Source organism: Carassius carassius, chromosome 26, assembly GCF_963082965.1.
Source record: "Carassius carassius chromosome 26, fCarCar2.1, whole genome shotgun sequence".
Classification (NCBI taxonomy): domain Eukaryota; kingdom Metazoa; phylum Chordata; class Actinopteri; order Cypriniformes; family Cyprinidae; genus Carassius; species Carassius carassius.
The window spans coordinates 12,832,307-12,854,734 of NC_081780.1; the positions used below are offsets into that span (position 1 = coordinate 12,832,307).

Consider the following 22,428-nt stretch of genomic DNA (forward strand, 5'->3'; position numbering starts at 1 on the left):
ATAATAGTTTATATAATATTTATATTAGCTTTTATACATTTTAATGGTTTCAGTTTTAGACAGCACTGATGAGTAGGAATTAGAAAATTACAAATTAAAGAAAAAAAAAAACTTTTTAAAAAAGGTTTAATTATTTACAAATAAAACATAAAATGCCACAAGTGTATTTACTTACATTTTAAAAGTTGAAAGTACAAAAAAGACTATAAAAATAACAGCAGCCTTGATATTCAATATTAAGACCATTGATGGCAGCAGCGCACAAAATAACAAAACCGGTGTTAACAATACAAAATAAGTGTAAAAACTGATCAAATGTCAAGAAACAGGCACCTTATATACACAGCAAACAATATTTACAATAAAATACATTTTCGTATTAAAAATGCAATAAAATTTTGTTAAACCAGTTACCCTGCCTGTCAACTGCATTACTCTACTTAGTACTGCAGTTTGATTAAATACCTTCGCACTCTTGGCTAAACTTGGACTTAAAAGACCCTCCACATAGGCGACGTACACATAAACCTTCGAGGAGCTGTCTTTCAGTCGAAACACACTTCTACGACCCAATATTTTCCTTTAAAGACATATCGTCCTTTTGTTTTGTTTACAAATGTTATGTTTCAAATCTACATGCCAGATTAAACACTTCTGGAGAATGAAATGCCATGACTTCAGTCGATCTATAAAAGACATAAATAAATACTTCACAAACTGCGTATAAAATTTCGACAGATATATTACACCATGTGAAAGCAAAGGCCTTCAGATGTTTGTAATTTCAGATCTATAAGACCTACGGATGTACAGAGTGACATTAGCACACTCTTTGGAGTGCAGTACACGAAACAGCCCCAAAGGGGCCACAGAACGCTCCAAACTGGAGTAAGGCAAGGTGCGAAACATTAGAATGTCACTGAACCCTTCTGGAAGTGTGTGATAACATCCCATTCAGGAATGAACACCGCCCGATTCGTGAAGTGGTTGATGTTGAAAAACATTGGTTTAGAACATCGTCCTTATAAGTTGCACCTAAAATGCCTTCGAAATGACATACAATGAAGAAAATTCATCTGTGAACAAGTGATAATGTCTGAAAAATGCACCCCAGTGAAAACAAAAGCTCCATCCTGTCTGAAAACGTTGGGTTATTGCCATCTTCAAGTATCTCCAGGGAATGACATTCAGAACATCTGCTCTAGTCTGAGACAAATATGTTTATGTAGACTGACACCACAGTTACTTCTAATTGCTTTTCTTTCGTCATTTATCCATCTGTCCTTAATTTATAACGGCTAAATCACCAGCCACAACAAACTCCTAGAGAGTTCAGAAGTTGTCATTTCCACCATTTGTTGGTTTAAAACTAATGTCTGATGTCTGATTTTCACAGATTGTTTGTCTTGCAACCTTTCCATTCCAGTGGTTTTAATTTAAGCTAAACTCTGGCCTCCAAGTTGTTTGTATACGAATCAAACAGCAACCATGGTCTTCATGTTGTAGATGATAAAAAAATGCAATGCATCATTAGTTCTATTCACCAAATCTGTGGAAAATAGAATAATCTAGTAACTTATTTCCAAGTCTGAATAGTATTTGAAGACTTTGCGGATCCATTCAGAGTAGAAAGCCACATTGACGAAGACGGCAGGACGCCTGGCGACGGCACATCCACGGCCGTTGATGCTCACACCCACTATGACCTTGCTCTCTCCTTCCTGGCACACCAATGGGCCGCCGTAGTCTTTCTGTAAGAGGTGAATTACACTCATGAAACAAACACCATGGTCTGAAACGATACTCCTTGAAAACCAGGATCTGATTCGTACCTCACAAACACCTTGGTCTCTCTTGCCTCCAGCGCAAATTTTGGTCTCTGTGATGGGCAGAATACCATTGTGGCTTTGGGAACACCTCTTGTTGCTGACAATTGGAAGTCCCACCATCTTCAGACTGCCCTCATGACCTGTGCCTAACAGAGAGGTCAAAGGGTCCGTTTTAATAGAAATGTAAAGGTCTGGAAAGGTTTGAATGCAAAAGGAATTATCTTTAAATGTTTAGTTTGTACTAGTGTGTATTTTAATGACGATTAAAATAGAGTCATATTAAATGTTTATTTGTTCCACAACATACAAACATGAACAAATGATGCCATAAATTATTGGGATTATTAGCAAGACCATCTGAATGCATTCAAGAGCTGTTGTTTTGAAGACCGGGGTTTTCAGATTTAATATTTTTATATTTTATACTGCCATTTTAATTAAGTGAATTCCCATGTGGAAAATAAGAAAATAATTAAGGTGATAATGTAGTGTAGATTGACCATTATATATTTTATATTTTATTTTCATAATTTATATAAAATACATTAATTCTATATTAAATAATTTATAATATAGAATTATAAATTATTATTATTATTTATATCAGCACTAGTTCGAAGGAAAAAGGTATGAAAAAACATATTTGCATGTACTGTATACACACACACACACACACACACACACACACACACACACAAACATCTAACCCAAAAAATAAAACAGTTTAACAATGATTACATTTGGATGGAAAATCATGAGATTTTGATCAAAATTGATGCGATTAAGAATTAAGCAATAAGTAAAATATATGATTTTACTCACAACAAATAGGCTTGTTAACATTTTACTACAATTAAGTCTTTATTCTGATTATTGGAAATATTCACATTAATGGTGCATATGTAAATGGAGCCATTGTTTCAGAATAGAACAGAATAGAAAACAATAATACCTTTAGTGTCTCCCCAGCCGTACATGAGGCAGTAGGTGCCTTCTGCAACTGCACATCCTGCGACAGGAAGCAGCACAGTTCGCACATGCTCAGAGAGAGGGGCAGGCCTGGGCATAAGACTATGAGTTACCATAAAGATGGTTGGATGGATGAGAAGATGAATGGGCAGATGGATAAATGCACTTACGTTGTGAGTTTGAGCAGGGCCAAGTTGGATCCCTCGGGCCCGCAGACCACATGTGCGATCCGGAGACCCTGTGTGCCGGTGGACGCGTTGAGATGCAGAAGCCCCACCTGCACGGTGTACTCCGAGAGGTCAGGAACGCTGAGGAACGTGCAAGAAACACTATATATAAGCATATATGTCATGTACAGAAGTTATATGACAGCTAAAGTATGCAACTTAAGTATCTCAGTAGAACGGTGATAAGTCATTAGAGCTTTCTGAAAATATATAATCTGATGCGGATTGCAGACAGATCGGAGAAGACTTTCTACAAGCGTGAGATATGTAAGTTGGCGAGCATCCCTGGTAAAGTCATCTCCAGTTCTGATAAAGGCACAGAGGTCAGTTCTAGAGTCCATCCCGGTCTGTGTCTTCATGCGAAGCATAAGATAACTGAACCCACCAGGGAGCGGATCTGGGGAATGTAGAGATGATCTAAAAGCCAGACACACTCGTTCTCGTTCTCCTTCTGTCCCCCTTTTCTCCCTCAAACTAAACAGAGCCAGCAGGTTTTCACTCAAGTGCCACTGAAGCAGATCCACAGGCGTATATCATGCAGCCGAACACAGAGTCTAAACAGATGCACAACTGACAGAGCACAGAGCCATCAGTCACAACTCGAGCGGATCTGTCACTACTCTCTCTTTAACCGGAAACTCTGGATCCTCACGTCTCATAGAAAACATCAACTGACAGATGGGAACACAAGGCCAGGACGGGCCAGAACACACCCAAGAATGCGGTAAAATAAAATATGGTTGTATTGACAAGAGAGAGTGGCTAGTTAATGGTTGGATGGATGGATTACCAGGTAGAAAAGCACTGTTGATCAGTCAGAACCCATTCTTCTCTGATGAGAGAGCCACCGCACCAATGTTTGTTCCTGCAGGAGGAGAACCAATCAGAATGTGTCATTAATGTCCTCCATGCTATAAATATTACATATTTTTATGAATTTTCTAGATACTAAAACTTATTTTAGACAAATATCCTAAATCATAAAATCAGAGATTTTGTAAATTACATGTTATACTCATTCTCAAACTTCAATAGAGAATGTGCTTTCACTATACTTTTACTATTTTCCCACTATACTGTACATTGTAGCAGGTTTAACCTGCAGTTGTAGCTTTTTACCTGATTTAACCTATGAACTTAGTTTTGTAGGTATACATTTCTAATTTAGTCTTGAAACTCCATATGGTTTACATGGAATATGCTAGCAATCACTTCAAGTCAAATGGCCCTGCTGATTTTGAAGTCTGTGTTATTGCTTGCTCAACATTGAAATAGTCTGGTTCAGTTAGTTCTAAGCCGGCCCTGCATCATGCTATCAAGATTTTCTCTGTAACCCTCAACCTCCCCTAGCTCCCCCTGTCTAGACCTGCCCAGATCAGATCCATACTTGCACTGCAGCAGCAATCATAGAAGAACTAGTCCACCAAATTATTTAACATTCTCATGTCCAATAACATGCTAAAACTATTTAGAGAGTTGTCATGAATGAAATAATTTATTTACATTAAGAATAAAACTGGTTAATTTACATGTTACTGTTTTTTGTGTATATGTAATATTTGTATTAAAATACAGAATTCTTTTTATCTTCATATTTGCTTTAAATTACATAGATTATACACAATACTTCACACTGGTCAAACAGGAAGTGTGTACCCTTTCTGAATGCTGACCACCCAGCTTCCATCCTCTGCCCGCTGCACCTGCATCCCCCCAACAATCCGTGTGGTTTTGTGTATAAAACAAGATGGTTTCGGTCCTCCGCCTGCCGAGAGCAAAATAAGCATCTGTTAGAGAAGGCTTGAGAAGAGAAGAGAATATTGTTTTTCATGAAAAAGATAATACAATAAAAACATGCATATTTTGAAGACATATTGTATACAGGTATGCATACAATATCATAGTCAAGTGGTTTCATGACAAAGAATGCTGAACATAAAAACACAAAACTGCACAGGCCCAATAATAAGCAAAAATGAATAAGAGGCTAATCAAATGTAAATGGTAATGTAATTATGTACATTTTGTGAAAGCAAAGCAAATGAATCAATCTTTACAAATCAATAAGACACTTGTTCTATAGTTATAACTATATTAGTTATATATAATATATGTTTTAGTTAATTTATATTCTTTATATTATTTATTCTATTTATCTTTATTTTATTATTTGCATTTAGCACATTTTTCTTTGATGCCAGCGACCCACCAACTGAGAACCACTGTATGGTTATTATCTGCTAAAAAACAATAATTTATTTTTTATTTTTTGACTTACTCTTTTGATGGTCATCCGATGACACTGATTTACCTGAAAAATAAAGACATTAAGTGTTAGTTTGCACTCAAAACCACCAACGAAATATCATAATGAAACATTTCACATGCATATTAACCATTGTTAAAAAAAAACTTTCAGACAAATTTTCATTAATTAAAATGGCGATATTGTTGAAATTTAAAAAGAATATAATATAATTTGGATAAACCTAAATATAATCATGGAACTATACCCAGAACATGTTTCCTTTTATGATGATGAATGCTAAGCCTTCACAAACAGCAACTCATTCATCATCAACATGCACTAGCAGACCATCACAAACATGCATGAATGAAACACAATTATAAAAATCCAGCTGCAGTGACACAGCTGCATGTGCACAAAGATGAAGCGGACGGCATCTGTCTGGCATTGTAGTGTGACACCTCGTTCGAGGAGACTATATCCACAGACACAAACTTAATACATAACATCCAACAGGCTTTGAAAGCTACAAATGATGACAAAATACCCCTGGCATGGAGGTCGAGACCCTGTCTGTCATCATAACACGAGTTGTGTGCCATTCCAGAATTAATCTGAGAAAGTGTATTACATGCCAACTGGATTCCTATATATATATATTGCTATAAACTACATAGCCAAAAGTATTGGGACACCCCCTTCTAATGAACAAGTTAGACTACTTTAATCATTTCCATGAGTCCAAATCTTAATGTTAAAGCATATAATAATATTCTAGGGAATTGTTGGTTCTAATTTTATAGCAACAGCTTGGACAGGACCCTTTTTTATTCTAACATGACAATGCCTCTGTGTATAAGGCAATGTTCAAAAAGAAATGATTGATTGATTCAGTCGGTGTGAAAGAACTTGGTCCAGATGAACACCTCTGGTGTGGATTTAAATGCAGACCTTGAGCCAAAAACACACATCACCAAACGCCAATGACTTGTGCATACAGTATACGGACAAAAATATTGGGACACCAGCCACCTTTCTTTAGGACAGAAAAAGGCACTTTCAAAACTGTGGCAACAAAGATATTACATAATTCATGTACAGTATTTAGAAATTGTATTTACATTTCTGTTGCAACAGTTTGAGAAGTCTCTCAAATTACCGTACCCATATGTACAAGTCATTGGTGTTTTTGGCTCAAGGGCTGCATTTAAAGTCACAGGTCTTCAGCTGGGATTAGGACTTGGCTTTCTGCAAACCAGTCCAGTTCTTCCACACTGACTGAATCCTTTCTTTTTTAACCTTGTCTTATACACAAAGGCATTGTCATGTTAGAATAGAAAACAGTCCTGTCCAAACTGTTCCAATGAAATTAGAAGCACACAATTAAATAGAATATTACTATATGCTTAAACATTTGTATTAATGTAAATTACTAAAGTAGTCAAACATGTTCATTAGAAGGGGGTGTCCCATACTTTTGACAACATAGTGTATGAAGTTTTTAAGAAAGATAGATAGACAGATAGATCAACCAGCTTCACCAGGTAAAATGTTGGCAAACATCAAACCAGAACCCAGAAGCTTCATATTAGTCTTCACTGGTCTATTGACCAGGAAAAAGAGGAGAGAAACAGGAAGTAGAAACTCGCATCGCTCTAGTCCGCAGTAGTCCCAAGGAGTGGAGGAGTTGGACGTGTAGCACCATGGCCCATGCTTATCTCGGTCTGGATTCCTGCACAAGTTCAACTCTAAGCCCGCGCTGGCCTTCGCTGACTGCAAGTCTCTCCTACACACACACAAAAACAAAGAACAGGAAATCAGCTACTCAGTTCAGAGAAACAGGCCAGCACAAGAGGAATGGAAATATTGACTCATATGTCTTTGTGCGACAAGATGTTCAAAGAAGGAATCATATTAATATCATCCCTCCAGCACCCATAAAAGTTCGAAAGTATGAACTCAGAACAGTCGCTGCGGCTCTGCGTATTCCATCACCTGTCCTCAAGGTTACACACAAGCCTGGCCGGGACTGCACACCAAGCGACTTCTACAGAGTTGACTTACAAAGACAATAAATTCTAGAGTGAGACAGACAGGCCTTGGATCGCAGGGGCTGAAACCCCAGAGTGATAAATGTATAGGAAGCAAAGAGTGATAGAGTGAAGAGGCATTTTCTCATCCCTGGTGACCGCCGAAACAAGCCAACGTTGAGTTTTCTCAGAGACAACCTTTCGACCCGATGTGAGGCAGACTCACTGGCTGGATGCCATTTGAAGAAGCTGATTGGCTTTGATCTGCCCATGTTTTAAGAGCGGGGGACTGAACTTCCTGGGGTCAGAGGTCACTCCTGCAACGTGTCCATTTGTCTGTGCCATTTTGGCTTTTACAATTCCTGTAAATTAAGTGATGTTAACAGCTGGGACTACAGGATGCCGAGTGAGCTGCTTTATGGGGCATTTGTCTCCCGTGGAACAGTGTGTGGTATTTTCTGTCCTCAGTGTATCAGTGATGAATATGAGCGGCCCGGCTCTCCCTTCTCTGTTTGTTATCACTGCCTCAGTTCTCTTTCAATGTTGTAATACTACCTGATAACTACCTTTCAAAACAAACTCAACATCACTAATAAATGACTTCTTATCTATATTTAAAATTTAGTGAAATATAGTGAACTGTGAACTGCCTCCCTGCCTACATAGACAGCTGCCTTCTAAGACGGTATCCTAACCGGAATGGAACATCGTGAGTGACCAAAACCCAAAGTTTACTCCGGGCACCCGTGGTCGTGATGGTCCGCACACTGTCCGCATGACGTTATTGTCATTACCGGCAGGGTCTGTGGAAGTCTGCAGAAAATGAAGTATACCTGGGCCTTGATTTGAAGTGCTCAAGATAGTCAGGTGCCATTAAATAGTATTCCATATGTAACAGCACAAAATATTCACAACTGATTTCAGTACAGGCAATGCAAGATGAAAGACACAATACTCAATACACAATATTAGTTAATATTGTGGATAAAATACACAGATTTTAGGTGAAACAGTGTTTTTTTTGCTATTTTTAGTTGATTACTTAATATTGAGCATTGGATTACTGATTTTTTTGTAGTATATTATATCAACATTTTATTAATTTGCCAGCCATATTGGATCTTTTCACTAAGCACATTGCATAATAACTACATTTTGGAACAGATTAGCATTGAAAGTGTTTACAGCTTCTTTACATTTTTGAAATCTGTCAGTAAGAAGCAAACATTGATTGACACTGTATTTCTAATAATGAAGGGCACATGCTCACTTGATGTTTTTTTATTTCACAGATATTTCACAGAATTTCCAGTGTATCATTTCTGTAATGTCATCAAATAGAATTAAAAATATTGACTGAGACTATGTTTCCATTTAGGGTAATTAGTGTTTTTTGTTTTCCCAAATTAATTTTTTTTTCCTTCAGTTTAATGGTTTAATAAAATTTTGATAATCAAAAAACTTGATTTAATACAAATTTATTAGCAAAAAGAAGTGGTGGTAATCAAATAAATGTGAAAAAACAACTGAAAATGTATTCTTTTAATGTAATAGAATTAAAAATTCACAATTGCTTTTATTTCTGGGCTGCATAACAGAAGTTTAAATTAAAAATATAAAATAAAAATAATGTTTTGATAAATTATTATTATTATTATTATAAGGAGTACATTCTATTGTACATAATGTGTCATAATTTCTTCAAGATAAAACAAACTTTTATTTTGTCAAGTTGTAGTGAAAACCTGCACGGCTCATTCACAAAGATACACACAGACCTCGCAGGCTTCATAATTAAACAGAAGTCTTTTGCGGTTTAATATTTATAATAGACACTAGTCCAAATCACAATTAATTATGTGATCCCTACTTACGATTTCAGACAATGGCAGCCAGTGGTTTTCTTAGTACACTGGAATAGTCAGTATTTTGACTTTGAAAAAATTGACACATGGCAGCTTTAAATGGTTTCAGTGATTTCATGGAAACATGTACCTGAATGTGTGGTCGGACCACAGCCCACAAGGAATACCAGATCTTGTTTTCGACAAATTACCACGGTAACTCTCCCCGTTGTCTTCATAACATTCTAGGACACAGAAAAATAGACATAAAGATAACATAAACAATGCATGTATGCATGCACATGCATGAACCTTCAGTAAAAGCCATGCTTATTCAAGGCTCCATGTTTATATTATTTATGGATTTACTGATTGTATCCATGCTGTCATGAAGTAAGCATGTTTGAAATAGCATTTTATTAGTGGGGGAGGGACATTTTCACGTCAGGGGCCACTTTACAATTGGTGGTTGGCAAACATGTAAGGGAAAAAAGCTTTTGTATGTGCCAACATCTGACTGTAGTTTGAGTGAATCCAGAGAGGCACTGCCCTGTCTCTCTGACCTGAAACCTCAAAGGGACTCTTCTGGTGAGAAATGTGTCTTTTGAAACATTCATGAAAGATATTATTCTAACAGGACAGTTTACACGATTTATAAAGAAGAACCTTTTTCTTTTAGGACTGCTTGTGTGACACAGATGAAGGGGAATGTGAGGGTGCCCAGAACAAAACCACACTCGAGCAGGGTGCCAGATCTTTACAGGCAGTCTACATACATACGTCCATGATGGCGCCTGTGCGCAAAACATCTTTGTCTTTCATCATTAAAATTCTTGTAAATTATGATGAGCTAAGCATTTTGGTACATAATTAATTGTGTGGTTAAATATGGTTCATTATTCCTAGCCGTGCGGTGTGTGTATGTGTGTTAAAAGTGTGTGTGGGCTCACCTGTGCTGTCAGAGCTCTCTGAATCACATCTGGGTATGTTGGTACAGAAAGCCTTGCGTACTTTTGGGTCTGTGGTGAAACACCAGGGAATTTCGGAGCCATCAGGGTTTCTGCAAAAGTTCTCCTTGAGATCCCTAAGTGGGACAGAAACACAAACAATTTAGTAAAATCAAGTTTGCATGTATATTTTTCTTGCTTATTCTTTTTTAGAATGTTAGGACTGATTTAGAAGCAGTCAGATGTGAAAAACCCCAAATCCTAGGATCAGCCCCTAACTAAAGTGTAGCATGACTCACTTGCATTTATAGTTGTGAGGTGTGTATGAATGGTTGTGTGGGAAAAGGGCATCCCAGCGTTGGCAGGTCGCACCTGCAGGGGTCACATTGACCGTACCCCTGTAACCCTCTCCCTGACCCCGAAAACAAGAGGTGGTCACCTCCACTTCCACATAATGATCTGAGTCTGAACGAGGGAGAGAGAATGTCAGGAATTCCAAGCATCAGCATTAGAAAAATGTTTCCATTGGAAACATGCCATGGATGAAATACAGGAGTAACACTTGAACCACGAGATTTATGACGAGTCAGTGCACCTGTACACAATCTCTGGGCCAAACTAAATATCACACACATGCAAGTATCTGTGATAGGAGAGGGGTTTCCTCCACAAGCGTTAGAAACATTTAGCTTGAATTAAACTCAAAACAAACATAAAATAAGATGGAGAGATTTTTGGATCACAGCATTATACAACATCACAATATGACAACAAAACAAAACCAGAAATACAGCTAAAACCCAACTGCAAATGTTTCATAGAATGAAAGGTGGAAAAGTGAACATACCACACACACTTATGTTACAATACTCCCACGGTGTGTTTTTGTCCACTGTGTAACACCACGGACGCACGTCATTATTGGGATTGCGGCAGTAGTTGTCATCCAGGCCTTTACCTACATGCCTATAAATACAGATACAGAGGAGCATGTTGAAAATCAGCCAATTTGTGTGTGTGTGTGTGTGTGTGTGTGTGTGTGTGTGTGTGTGTGTACCTATGAGGCTGGTAGGTGTGTTTATGAGGTTTCTGTGAGTCCCATCTCTGGCACTCTTTCCCACTCTCTGTTTGATCCATGGGCCCTCTGTATGTTTCTCCATTACACTTAATACACTCCACTACAAACATACATGCACACAGGTTATTACAAACACCAAATGCACACAATGTTATGCAGACACTACAATAAACACAAAAATACTGACAAACACTATTCTCAAATACAGACACAAAAACACATTATATACAGTATTGATGAAGTCATCTCTAACCTTCTGAACACTGGGGCAGCCCACATTCCTGGTGCCGAGTCTCAGTGAGTTCAGTGAAGCACCAGGGTCCACTTGGATCATTGTCTGGGTTTCGGCAAAAGTTCTGGCGCAGGTCAAACTTTTTGTGTCTGGCAGGCTTGAAACTGAAAAATCAATATATAGAGATAATAAGAGAGGGAAAAAATAGCTAAAATTAAGTTATTGCAATCAACTAGCTCTTTTTTCAGCACTTTTCCTGCAAGGCCACTGTCCTGCAAAGTTTAGCTCTATTTAAAAATTAACACATGAACTAGTTAATCGAGGTCTTCAATATTACTAGAAACTTCCAAGCAGGTGTGTTGGAAAAGGTTGGAAAAGAACATTGCAGAGTTTCAGGAGCAGGATTGGACACACCTGGTCTTTTGGAGCACTGATTGAATAAATCAGCTCAGTTAGCCTAAAAGACCAAGTAGGAATTTTGAGTTAGTGCTAGTGCTGGTTCAGCTTGAGAACTGGCATAGCCATGCTGTTCAAAAAACTGATGCAGATGAAGCTGGTTGACCAGCATGGTCATTCCTGTGAAGCTGGTTGGCTCAGAAATGTTGGAGAAGGTTGGCGCTAAACTCTGCAGGAAAGTGGCCCTCCAGGAGCAGGAATGACACCCCTGGTCAACCAGGTCCTACAGTCATATATACAATAAGCAGTATGGATGGTCATCCAGAGGTACCTTCAAATCAGCCCTGCAGAGTTTAGCTCAGGGGTACTCAACTCTGGGCTTTAAGATCCACTTTCCTGTAGAGTTTAGCTCCAGCTTGCCTCAACACACCTGCCTGGAAGTTTTACTGCCTAGTAAGACCTTGAATAGATGATTCAGGTGTGTTTAATTGGGATTGAAGCTAAACTTTGCAGGACAGTGATGTTCCAGAACTGAGTATGGACACCCCTGTTCTACCTGGTTGACTTGAATCAATCATCTAAATCAGCCTGGACCAGCTAACAACCATGCAACCAAGCACATTGTGCCTCAAGAGTTGCTGATGATCTAAATCTGAGTCAACCTAAACCTTTGAATTGATATGTAAAACTTTAAATAAGTTAGAATGGCACCAAATCATCATGATACGATCTAAACAAAATTCATGCAGAGCAGATGAATGGCTTAAACAACTGGGTTACAAAAGGCGTGCTGTGCTGGAATGGACTGTGTTCCTGCATCTGGATCTTGTGGCTGGTTCCACATGAGGCCTGAGATCTCTACAGCTAATGATGTTGTGCTAACAGATGTTAGCCAGCCATTTCTCTCTGGCTGCCAACAGACACTCTCGCACTCTGAATGCAATCTGAACAGAAAATTGTAAACTTTCCTTAATCCCATTTACAACACCAGGAGGTCATATGGGTGGGAAACTGGTCATTTATTGTGCCCCTTTCACACTGCACGTTGGACCCGGCATATTGCCGGAACATTGCCGGGTAGCCTTCTGTGTGAAAGCAAACACGTCCCAGGATTGATTCCGGTATTGCACCCGGGTCGGGGACCTAGTAACATTGCCGGGTTCAACCCGGGAAGAGCGCTGTGTGAACAAAAGCCAGATCTAATGCCATGTCGAAGTGATGACGCACGTTATCGAACGACTCTTTTACCGGCTGTTTTGAAGGAAGATCAACGTTCGCGACGAAAAAATATGTGCAAAGTGTAATGAAGCAGAGATCAGTTAGTTCATCACTTTCCGCGCTGACGCCGAGATTGTTCGCTTGCTTCAGTGAAAGTATAACGTGCCTAACGTTTTCGACTCGTACATTACACGTCACGCCCTGATGTCATGTGTCGTTACGGGATCTTTACGGGTTGTGTGTGAAAGCACGCACATATCCCGGGTAATCACTGGCAGTGTGAAAGTGCAAAATCTAGCGACCCGGGAAAAATTGCCGGAACACTTTACCCGTGTATTTGCCGGAATGGCAGTGTGAAAGGGGCTTTGGAAACCTTTCGTTTGTGTTTTGCTTCTCATAAAGAGACATTTCTGGGAAGCAGGTTGCTGTTGGCTGGCCACCGGTTCTAGAACCAGCACTGTAACGATAAAGACCTTCCTATTCGGAAGAAGGAGGCGGGAACCGGCGGACAATCAACCTGAAACTTTAATTACAAAAATAAACACAAAACCGCGCACCAGCCCCTCACGGACGACTGGTGCGCTCAAATAAAAACCAAAACACAACTAAAAGCCCAGGCCTGGTCCTCTCTCGTCCTTCACTGTCGTCGCTCCAGTTTTATATCCTTCCATCTCCTCCATGGGCCTCGAGACCGGTGGGTCGAACAGGTGTAGCTCATCTCCAATCACTCCACCGGCCTCGCTCCCATGTCCCTCGGCCCCGCCCCACTCGTCACAAGCACCAACACCTTTTTCACTTTTCAGTGAAGATTTACTTGGTTCTCATCAACTTCTCTCTGATCACTTTCTGCTATCCCCCCATTTGACTTAACCGAATGGCTAGGGAAGGTGGACACACTGTGCTGGTGGATAGATTGAGAAGCTGAGAGGAAAAAGATCTTATCACATGGAAAAAGGTTAGAAGGGAATCGAAGTCGGAAAGTACTGTTATCCATAGGGAGGAGAAGGTCTGGATTAGCATCTGTGCACTAGTCTCGAATGCTGCTCATATTTTATTGTGTCTGTGGCTTTGTGAGCTCAGCTGGAGGGCAGACAGAACATGACTTCAGTCCATAAATCCTCCTCCTCTCGTTCTTTCTCTATCTTTCTTTTCATTCTCTCACCTCTAAAATCTTTATACAGCTTGTAAGCGGTGTAACTCATAGAGCTAATAACATTTTGGCTTACAAGGACCTGGCAACAATTGACCATATTAACCAGATTGGCTCGTGTTTACGCAGTCAAGGCATCACTCCTTACAGTCCCACTTAACTTCTGTTGTCAGAAATATGACTCTCAAACGACCAGGACTGAAAGCAATCTCATCTGCAGTCTAGACTAATCAGCGATTGTTGGTAGATAGCATGCTGGCGGCGATTAACAGCTAATGGCTAAGTCTTCACTAGGAACACAGAAGACTATTGCAAAAATTGCTAGCTGTCAAAGACCATATCAAAGTTGCAAATGATAAGTTTACTGTGAGAATGAGAGTGAAAGGTTTAAGAGAGAGAGGCGAGAATTCACAATGAATTGCGTTGTTTACTACCTGCAGGTTTTTACACAGTTTAAAAAGAGGTTAATGCTATTTACACAAAGTGTTAACAGAACTTAAATGCTATTTACTCTGAGTATAAATATTGTTAGATAATGTTTGCACAGAGTGTAAATGGCAACAATTAGCATCTTGTTTACTAGTGCAAACAGTGATAGATGCTAATCACACAAAGTGTAAATAGAAGTGATATGCTATTTATATTGATTTAAATTGTTTGTGCACTGGCTGCATTGTTATAGAACCCAATTCACAAAGGAATCAAGACGCATCACAATGCAGCATTTCGGCCCCTTGCAATATCCTGTTCCTCCCCAAAAAGCAGTTCTATTGGTGAGACAAATTTTTAGGGGTACTTTATTCAGTGCTTGTCTTTAAATTAAATTATTCATTTTCAACTATTAAAGTACATTTTTACTTGTGTTCATGTGGGATGGACATATTCCAGGCTTGACACGTAATTCCAGTCTTTGTGAACGATCTTCTCCCCTTGTAGTTGACACCTGACCCAATGATGCACTCTTTCACATAGTCTGTGGAAAACATACGCCACAGGGATATTCATATAATGTGAAACTATGAATGTTGTTTACAGATTACGCATTTCGTTGACATTCTGAGAGGATTTAAGTCTCCAAACAAGAGTTTTACTGTCGATTAAAGCATAAATCTAACTGTTCAACAACAGTTCTTGCTGGAAACATAAACATACAGCATCTTGTTAACGTCAACACTTATCGTCATGCTTTCTTATACTTCGTTGGCTGTTTGATGCCAAATGTCTCAAGCTTGTGTTGTTTACAAGGACAGAGGTGATTTTATACATAAGAAGCAGCAATTTCACACTTTAAAAGCAGTGATCTAAACAAAAATGACTGGCATTTGCTCAGTTTTGCAACAAAACATTTCCAGGAAACTTTAGAAGAAATAAAAGTAAAAAGTCAAGTGTGAGTGAACTTCTTCGAAAATGTATTGCAAATATTTACCTTTCTTCTCGTAAAGGTCGTAATTGGGTTTTCGCTCTCTTTTTGCACCTTCAGAGAGACGGTCGAAGGGAAGCAAGTGACATTTCCTGTTTATGTGGTCAAAGTAGAATGCCCTGAAAGGAGGCAAATACAGAAAATCAAGATAACTAAAGACAACTGTTGGGTCAGAGTTCCACATGGATCAGATGAGGGTCTAATTTTTTGAACCAATTTTTCACCCAAATATTTAAATGACTTTCATGTCGTTCAAAAACCTAGATGACTTAATTTCAAAACAACACATGTCACCATTAACTTCAACTGTATGAAAAAAAAAAATCAGGTTGTGTAAATGATAACAAAATTGTCGTTTTAGGTGAACTATCCCTTGTGTGATTACATGTGCATGTCACCTGCAGGACTTCTTGCTCTTGCTGCATTTGCGTGCGCAGTCATCCAGCGAGAGATTTCTAATTCGAGGTGATTCCGGACAGTCTGTACAAAGCAGCCGGCTGTTTTCACTTTTCTGATACCTTTGCAATGTCTGTTTCCTGCACTCTGAACAAAAGAGACAAGAAAATTAAACACAAACACATATGCAGATACTTAAAACACACACGTACATGTACACTCGTAATCTCATACATGTGGGAGCTGTCACATGCATTATCAGAAAGGTCGTGACTCAAAACTGATATATTTGGACAGATTTGACCCTCTTTAGCATTCAAAATGAAAGCTTTTTTTTTAATAGTATTAGTCTTCAATGCTTGTTTTGTTTCACATCATTTTGATAGCCTACATATAAAGAAAAAAAAAACACTTCAATTTTTGGTAAAATTTCTGTTGCGACAGCCAGTGACCAAAATTCAAAGTCAATTCAACATCTAATGTTAATTTGATGTCCAATACCGACGTGAGCTGACATTGATATTTGTTGTTTTTAGGTTACGTAATCAAAACCCAGTGTTAAGTCAACGTTAAATTGGCTTCAAGCAAAATGCAATGTCTGTCCGACGTCATGTCTAATGTCAACCTGACGTTATATTGACGTCCTGTGGCTGCTGGATTAGATGTCAAAGGATCTTAAACAAAAGCAAGCGGAGTAAAAATAACTAGACTCATCAGCTTTTATATCCTTTCACATTAGCAAAATCAGGTTTCTGTTTCTATTTTATGACTGTCTCTTCTGCAGAAATGAATGAGAGGCCAGTGAGTGGGGTCCAGACTCATGATTCACTGCACTCTGGTGGTCCGAGGACATTCCCAAAGTCAGCTTACATACATGTGCAAAGCTCACATTGTAACTCCCACACTAAAATATCTTCTTTGTTATTCTTTTTTTTCTGATCTGTGCTATCAAATGTTGACCATACAGTTCATCCAAAACATAAAATTATGTTATTATCATCTTCTATTGTATTTAAGGCTTTCGGATGCCCGTCTGAAGTCTACATGGATGTTGTATTTGTAGGTTTCACAATGTTGCTCACAAGTACCCATCTACAAACCTTCAAAGCACACTTCTGCTTCATATGGACTCCCCAGCATAATTACTCACCCTCATGTCGATTCAAACCAGTAAGTCCTTCGTTCATCTCCAGTACACAAATTAATATATTTTTGATGAAATCCTAGAGAAATCCTATCCCTGCATAGACAGCAGCGGAACTGACACGTTTAAGGTCCAGAAAGTTACATTTAACATTGTTAAAATAGTGCATGTTACATCGAGAATACTTTCTGAATTATTGAACATAATCACTGTTTTGTTTTCTTTGCACAAAAAAGTATTCTTGGGTCAGAAAGCTCTCAGATTTCATCAGAAATATCTTAATTTGTCTTCCGAAGATGTACAAAGGTTTTAAGGTTTGGAACGATATGAGGGTGAGTAATAAAATACAGAATTTTCATGTTTGGGTGAACTACCATTTTAAAACTCTATATACTTCAAGCAAAAGCTAAGAACAAACTGGTTTAACTAAACAAAGTTTCTTTGGAGTTTGTTTTGGGAGTTTGAAACAGCTTGCCATTTCTAACTTTCCGGAAGAATAAGGTCCGCTGGTAAACACCTTCAAACTATGATTGGTTCATGGCTCCGCCTACTTTGAAGTGAAAATATTTTTTGTTAATTTCTTCTTTTCAGTCAAACAAGGTCAGATGTCCGAAAGTAAAAATCACGAACACACTGAAGTGCTGCTTTATAGCAAAAATCGAAATATTGAAAGTGACACTGTGTTGCCAAATTGCAGAGCCTGAAAAGTGTGCGGAAAGGACACAGCACATATTTACATATTCATCCAAATGCTTCTCTCAACACTATGGGCATGTTTGCTTAACACTGCTGCAAATATATTCCAAACTTCTTTTTACCATAAGCAAATAACTAAAAAGGACCTTTAAGGTAACATCAGCTAAATTTAAGCGAATTCCAGGCTTGACACAAAAACAGGTCATGTGTCCATTGTCAGTAATGTATGAAGCACAGCTCTGATATGCTTTTGGTCAGCATTCAAATTTGTGTGTCCAACTTGGAACATGATTGAAACCTGTATGAGTAACTTATTTGCCCTTAGAAGAAACTCCATATCACATGGGTTCCTATTGGAATGTCACCAATTAAGTAACAGTAAATGTGACTGAACATTTAGGGTTCAAAACATTTCAGTTGCTCAAAATTGGACTAAACAATTTGTTGTAGGACTCACTGTTCAGGAATCACTGAATCACAAATGTTGCCAATGAATAATAACTTAAATTTCAGTCTATTCCTTACACAAATCTATTGACTTTTTAAGTTGGGAAAGCTCACTTCATTTTGGGTGAACTATTCCTCTTAAAATCTGATAATAGAAATATTCATATCTTTCCCATATGCTGTTATCTCATTCAGCATGGGCATGAACTTGGATCTGCTCTGTGCAGTAGTCCTGGGCTTGGTGCCCTGATTATCAAGTGATTTGGTTAACTGTTGAAAATCAGTGGTGTAAAGTATCACTCATTTTCCTTCAGACACGCGCAGTGCTGCCGAACTCCTGTGGCTGAAGTGGTTTTGATGAGAACACATTATTAATGTTTGGACCGCATCTGAACACATCTGGATTTCATCAAGCTGCTCCTCAAACACTGATCTTTTCCTTCAGCGCCCCAATTAGACTCCTTTAAATTCCTCTTTCTGGCCTGTCGGGGGCATCTTTATCTTCTAGCCAGCTTATTAGATTTGGCTAAATCTCTTCCTTAAATAACAACGGGATGATGTTTATGGTAGCAATGAGGACGGGCATCAGAGAAACATCAGCATTAATGGCTTCAGTCTGACTCACTAATGTCCTTTCCTGTCCTAAAGCTTCAGTGTAAGTTTTGAAGAACTTCTCTTTCTGTGTTTACGCAGCACATCTGGTCCGGTGAATATTTGCAATGGTGAAATATGGGAAAAAATGGCTCTGTCCAGATGTTGCACAGCACATCGATAACACCCGCTTTAGAGAGTCCATTCACCACATATGTGCTTTTGCCCATTGCGGGAAATGTGCACTCTGGGAAGGGTCTGTTGCATTGCTGTAACACATCTAACGATGCATGTCACTGTTATTCAACATCAATTTCTTCAGTGGAACAGGACTGAAAGCAGTCTATATGTTGGCGCATTTACAAACCATTAACAGTTTCAGGCCCTCTCAAGATGATACTGCAGAAAAGTGTCTTGCTAAAAGACGCAATAGATTAACACTTGTGGGATTTGAACCTACAACCTACAAGCCCAGATCTTTGACCACTAGGCCACACCAGCCTATACCCTCTGCACTATGTGATGCATATAACATCTTCAGGCTTCAGTTTATCAGACTGAAACATGAGAAAAGGGCAGTATATTTGTGTAAAATCCAAACCAAATATACATTAGTGTGAATGGGGACAGTTTAAAAATATGGCCTATAAACATATATTAAAAGCCCCTTGGATTGTTTATTTGTATTTTTAGTTTTCCACCCAAAAGTTGTGAGGATTTTCTTTTATTAAATTGATTTAAACTCAAAGAACCTGATAATGCTTGATAATCCTCAGTCCTTTTTAGAAATCCTTAACCTTCCAACAATTTACCATGATAGCCATAGTTTTAACTATTCACTGTTAAAATGTCATCTTTATAATAATATCTTGCATTTCTAAGAGTTTACAGATTCAACTTAAGTTTCTTCATCAGTAAAGTCAAAGCGACTGAAAAAGCAATGAACTTACAGCTGGTTGTAACCTACTGGTTGTAACCACTTTGCAACAATTAAACTTTAGGCAAAATTAATAAAGTTTAATTAAACCCAATTTTAGAGGATTTTAGGAGTCAGAGTTCACACAGTGTACTTTGTCATTAATATGAGATCTCCTTCAGACAGAGGAAGAATCCTCTTGAATATTTTTGTCATTTTGTTTCATTTCTTGTGAGGTCACTGATGGCTTGCAGTTACATTAGTAAAACTGCACTAAATAAGGTATTAGATCACCATGTTAAGCTTTTGCACGAGAAAGAAAGATAGTACAACCAGTCATACACAAAATAATATCCAATATCCCCAGAATCACAGTTACCTTCAAATTGCATTTATAAACAAGCACATCACTTGACATATTTTTCAAACACAGCAAGTAGTTGTGAATAAATAACCTGATGAACCCCTGTTTAATCAATGTAATATTTCTCAAAGCAATTTAACAGTGACATTTGCATTGTGTTTAAAACACAATTTAAAACACGATCAGATACTAATCAATAACGCACTTTGGTTTCACGTGTGCGTTACGCGCTGGTCACTCACCCACATCCACAGACAGCAAGACGCACAGAAGAACTTGATAAATCCACATTATGCAAGATTTCATGATTCTCGGTTTGATATTCCAGGATTTTGGATGGAGAGTTTATAAGGTCCGAGCTGGTGCTGCTGCTATGAGTGATGAACAGAAACTGATCGCAGCAGCTTTCTCACTCACGCTCTCGCGCGCTCTCTCTAAAGTCACACGTACGCACGCACGCGCAACATTAGCATTTATTGGCGAGTTTGATCCTAAATTTGGATGTAGATGTGGGATTTAACAAAACATAGACTGATGAACGAGTCATTTCCTAGAGCTTTGACTGATAACCACATTAGAGACATGCAGGCTGGCCATGAACTGTGAGTAGGAGTGAATGATGACGAATAATAATAAATAATGAATGAATGATCCTTTAAGGTGTTAAGGTTTTGTGGAACTTCTTTCAAGTAAAATCTGCTTTGTTCGTCATTTGTCTGAGATTATAAAGACAATTGGAAAAATATGGTATATTAAATTAATACTGAACACAGTTAGGCTATAAATTATGAGGAGGGACATTAATACACTAAAATGTAGGCTACAACGTAAATAAAACTTGTACCTGATGAGCAAGACTAGGTACAGTGTCTTTAAGTTTTGGTTATGAACCCCAACACATACATCAGTGTTCATTTACAGCACAGACCAAAAGTTTGGACACACCTTCTCATTCAAAGAGTTTTCTTTATTTTCATGACTATGAAAATTGTAGAGTCACACTGAAGGCATCAAGGGCTATTTGACCAAGAAGGAGAGTGATGGGGTGCTGCGCCAGATGACCTGGCCTCCACAGTCACCGGACCTGAACCCAATCGAGATGGTTTAGGGGTGAGCTGGACCGCAGACAGAAGGCAAAAGGGCCAACAAGTGCTAAGCATCTCTCGGGGAACTCCTTCAAGACTGTTGGAAGACCATTTCAGGTGACTACCTCTTGAAGCTCATCAAGAGAATGCCAAGAGTGTGCAAAGCAGTAATCAAAGCAAAAGGTGGCTACTTTGAAGAACCTAGAACATGACATATTTTCAGTTGTTTCACACTTTTTTGTTATGTATATAATTCCACATGTGTTAATTCATAGTTTTGATGCCTTCAGTGTGAATCTACAATTTTCATAGTCATGAAAATAAAGAAAACTCTTTGAATGAGAAGGTGTGACCAAACTTTTGGTCTGTACTGTAGTCATTCTGAGTCAAAACTTATGGTACATAAAAGGGGAGACTCTGAAATGAACATACTGAAATTTTAATCTTCTAGTTTTCTGTGAAGGCTTTTATTAGCAACTGACGTTTCTAGGTTTTTTTACATGGAATATTTACTTGTAATTATTGCAGACTTGAAACTCAGCACTGCTAATATTTCAACACTTTTAAGGGGGTTAAGTAATTCATCACCACTATAAATGCTTGCCCCTGTGGTTAATCGAAACGATCCCTAAAAAGTGCATCTGATACAGCTACCCTTTGGCTTTAACATTACTACTTTCTGTTCTTGTTCACTATTCATCAACCAGAAAATTCCAGAAACAAAGTGGACTTCTAAAGGGTGTTATTACACAGTCCTTCTCCATGAAGCTAAGTGATCCAAGAGACTAAAGCAGTCGTCTGTCAAGTCACCTCCAGGCACAGAGTGGTTTGATTGCAGTCTGAAAGTGAATTCATGGTGAGGGGATTTGGAGTAAGCGAATGGCTGACCACTTCACACCCACCCTGTTATTCCACAGCTAAGCTAACATATGCAATATAAGCTATAGCATCAATAAAGAAAGAATCTCCCTCACTGGATGCTGGTCGGAGTGGCACAGCTGGAAGCAATCCCATTCCGATTGCCGATCACTGGGCTTCATGTTTAACTAAGTGTTCTTGAGTATTTAGACGCGAACCATGTGGAGGACACAGTCGTTATTTCACAGGAAATCCACACTTTGGCCGTTAATGGGCAGTTCTAAATGCCCTCTAGAGAGCGAGAGAGAGACATAGAAAGAGGTGAAACACAGACCTCAGATTC

The 22,428-nt window shown here is 38.6% G+C and overlaps 1 protein-coding gene across 2 annotated transcripts; it reads right to left on the minus strand.

The window, feature by feature from the left end:
• Positions 1–131: 131 nt before the first annotated feature.
• LOC132105830 (hepatocyte growth factor-like) lies at positions 132–20,676 on the minus strand. Of its 2 annotated transcripts, XM_059511258.1 has the most exons (18): positions 20,385–20,670; positions 15,987–16,131; positions 15,595–15,707; positions 15,027–15,141; positions 11,426–11,568; positions 11,152–11,272; positions 10,942–11,060; positions 10,394–10,559; positions 10,098–10,231; positions 9,299–9,392; positions 6,923–7,059; positions 5,304–5,336; positions 4,682–4,790; positions 3,816–3,890; positions 2,969–3,106; positions 2,782–2,888; positions 1,833–1,975; positions 132–1,751 (listed from the first exon to the last, which is right to left on the minus strand). In XM_059511258.1, exons 1-18 carry the CDS (start codon positions 20,446–20,448, stop codon positions 1,569–1,571), a joined length of 2,139 nt encoding a protein of 712 aa, XP_059367241.1. In that variant the 5' UTR covers positions 20,449–20,670; the 3' UTR covers positions 132–1,568. The 2 variants fall into 2 exon arrangements, with proteins under 2 accessions (XP_059367241.1, XP_059367242.1); XM_059511259.1 differs by lacking the exon at positions 132–1,751 and having other exon boundaries at positions 1,837–1,975; positions 2,782–2,838; positions 20,385–20,676.
• Between the last annotated feature and the right edge of the window lie 1,752 nt (positions 20,677–22,428).

Excerpts from the sequence above, each read along its gene's own strand:
- LOC132105830 (XM_059511258.1), bottom strand. The coding sequence starts at position 20,448 with ATGAAATCTTGCATAATGTGGATTTATCAAGTTCTTCTGTGCGTCTTG. Across the intron at positions 4,791-5,303 it reads ATCGGATGACCATCAAAAGA|GCGGAGGACCGAAACCATCT; the intron begins GTAAGTCAAAAA and ends TGCTCTCGGCAG. Across the intron at positions 3,891-4,681 it reads GTGGTCAGCATTCAGAAAGG|GAACAAACATTGGTGCGGTG; the intron begins GTACACACTTCC and ends CTCCTCCTGCAG.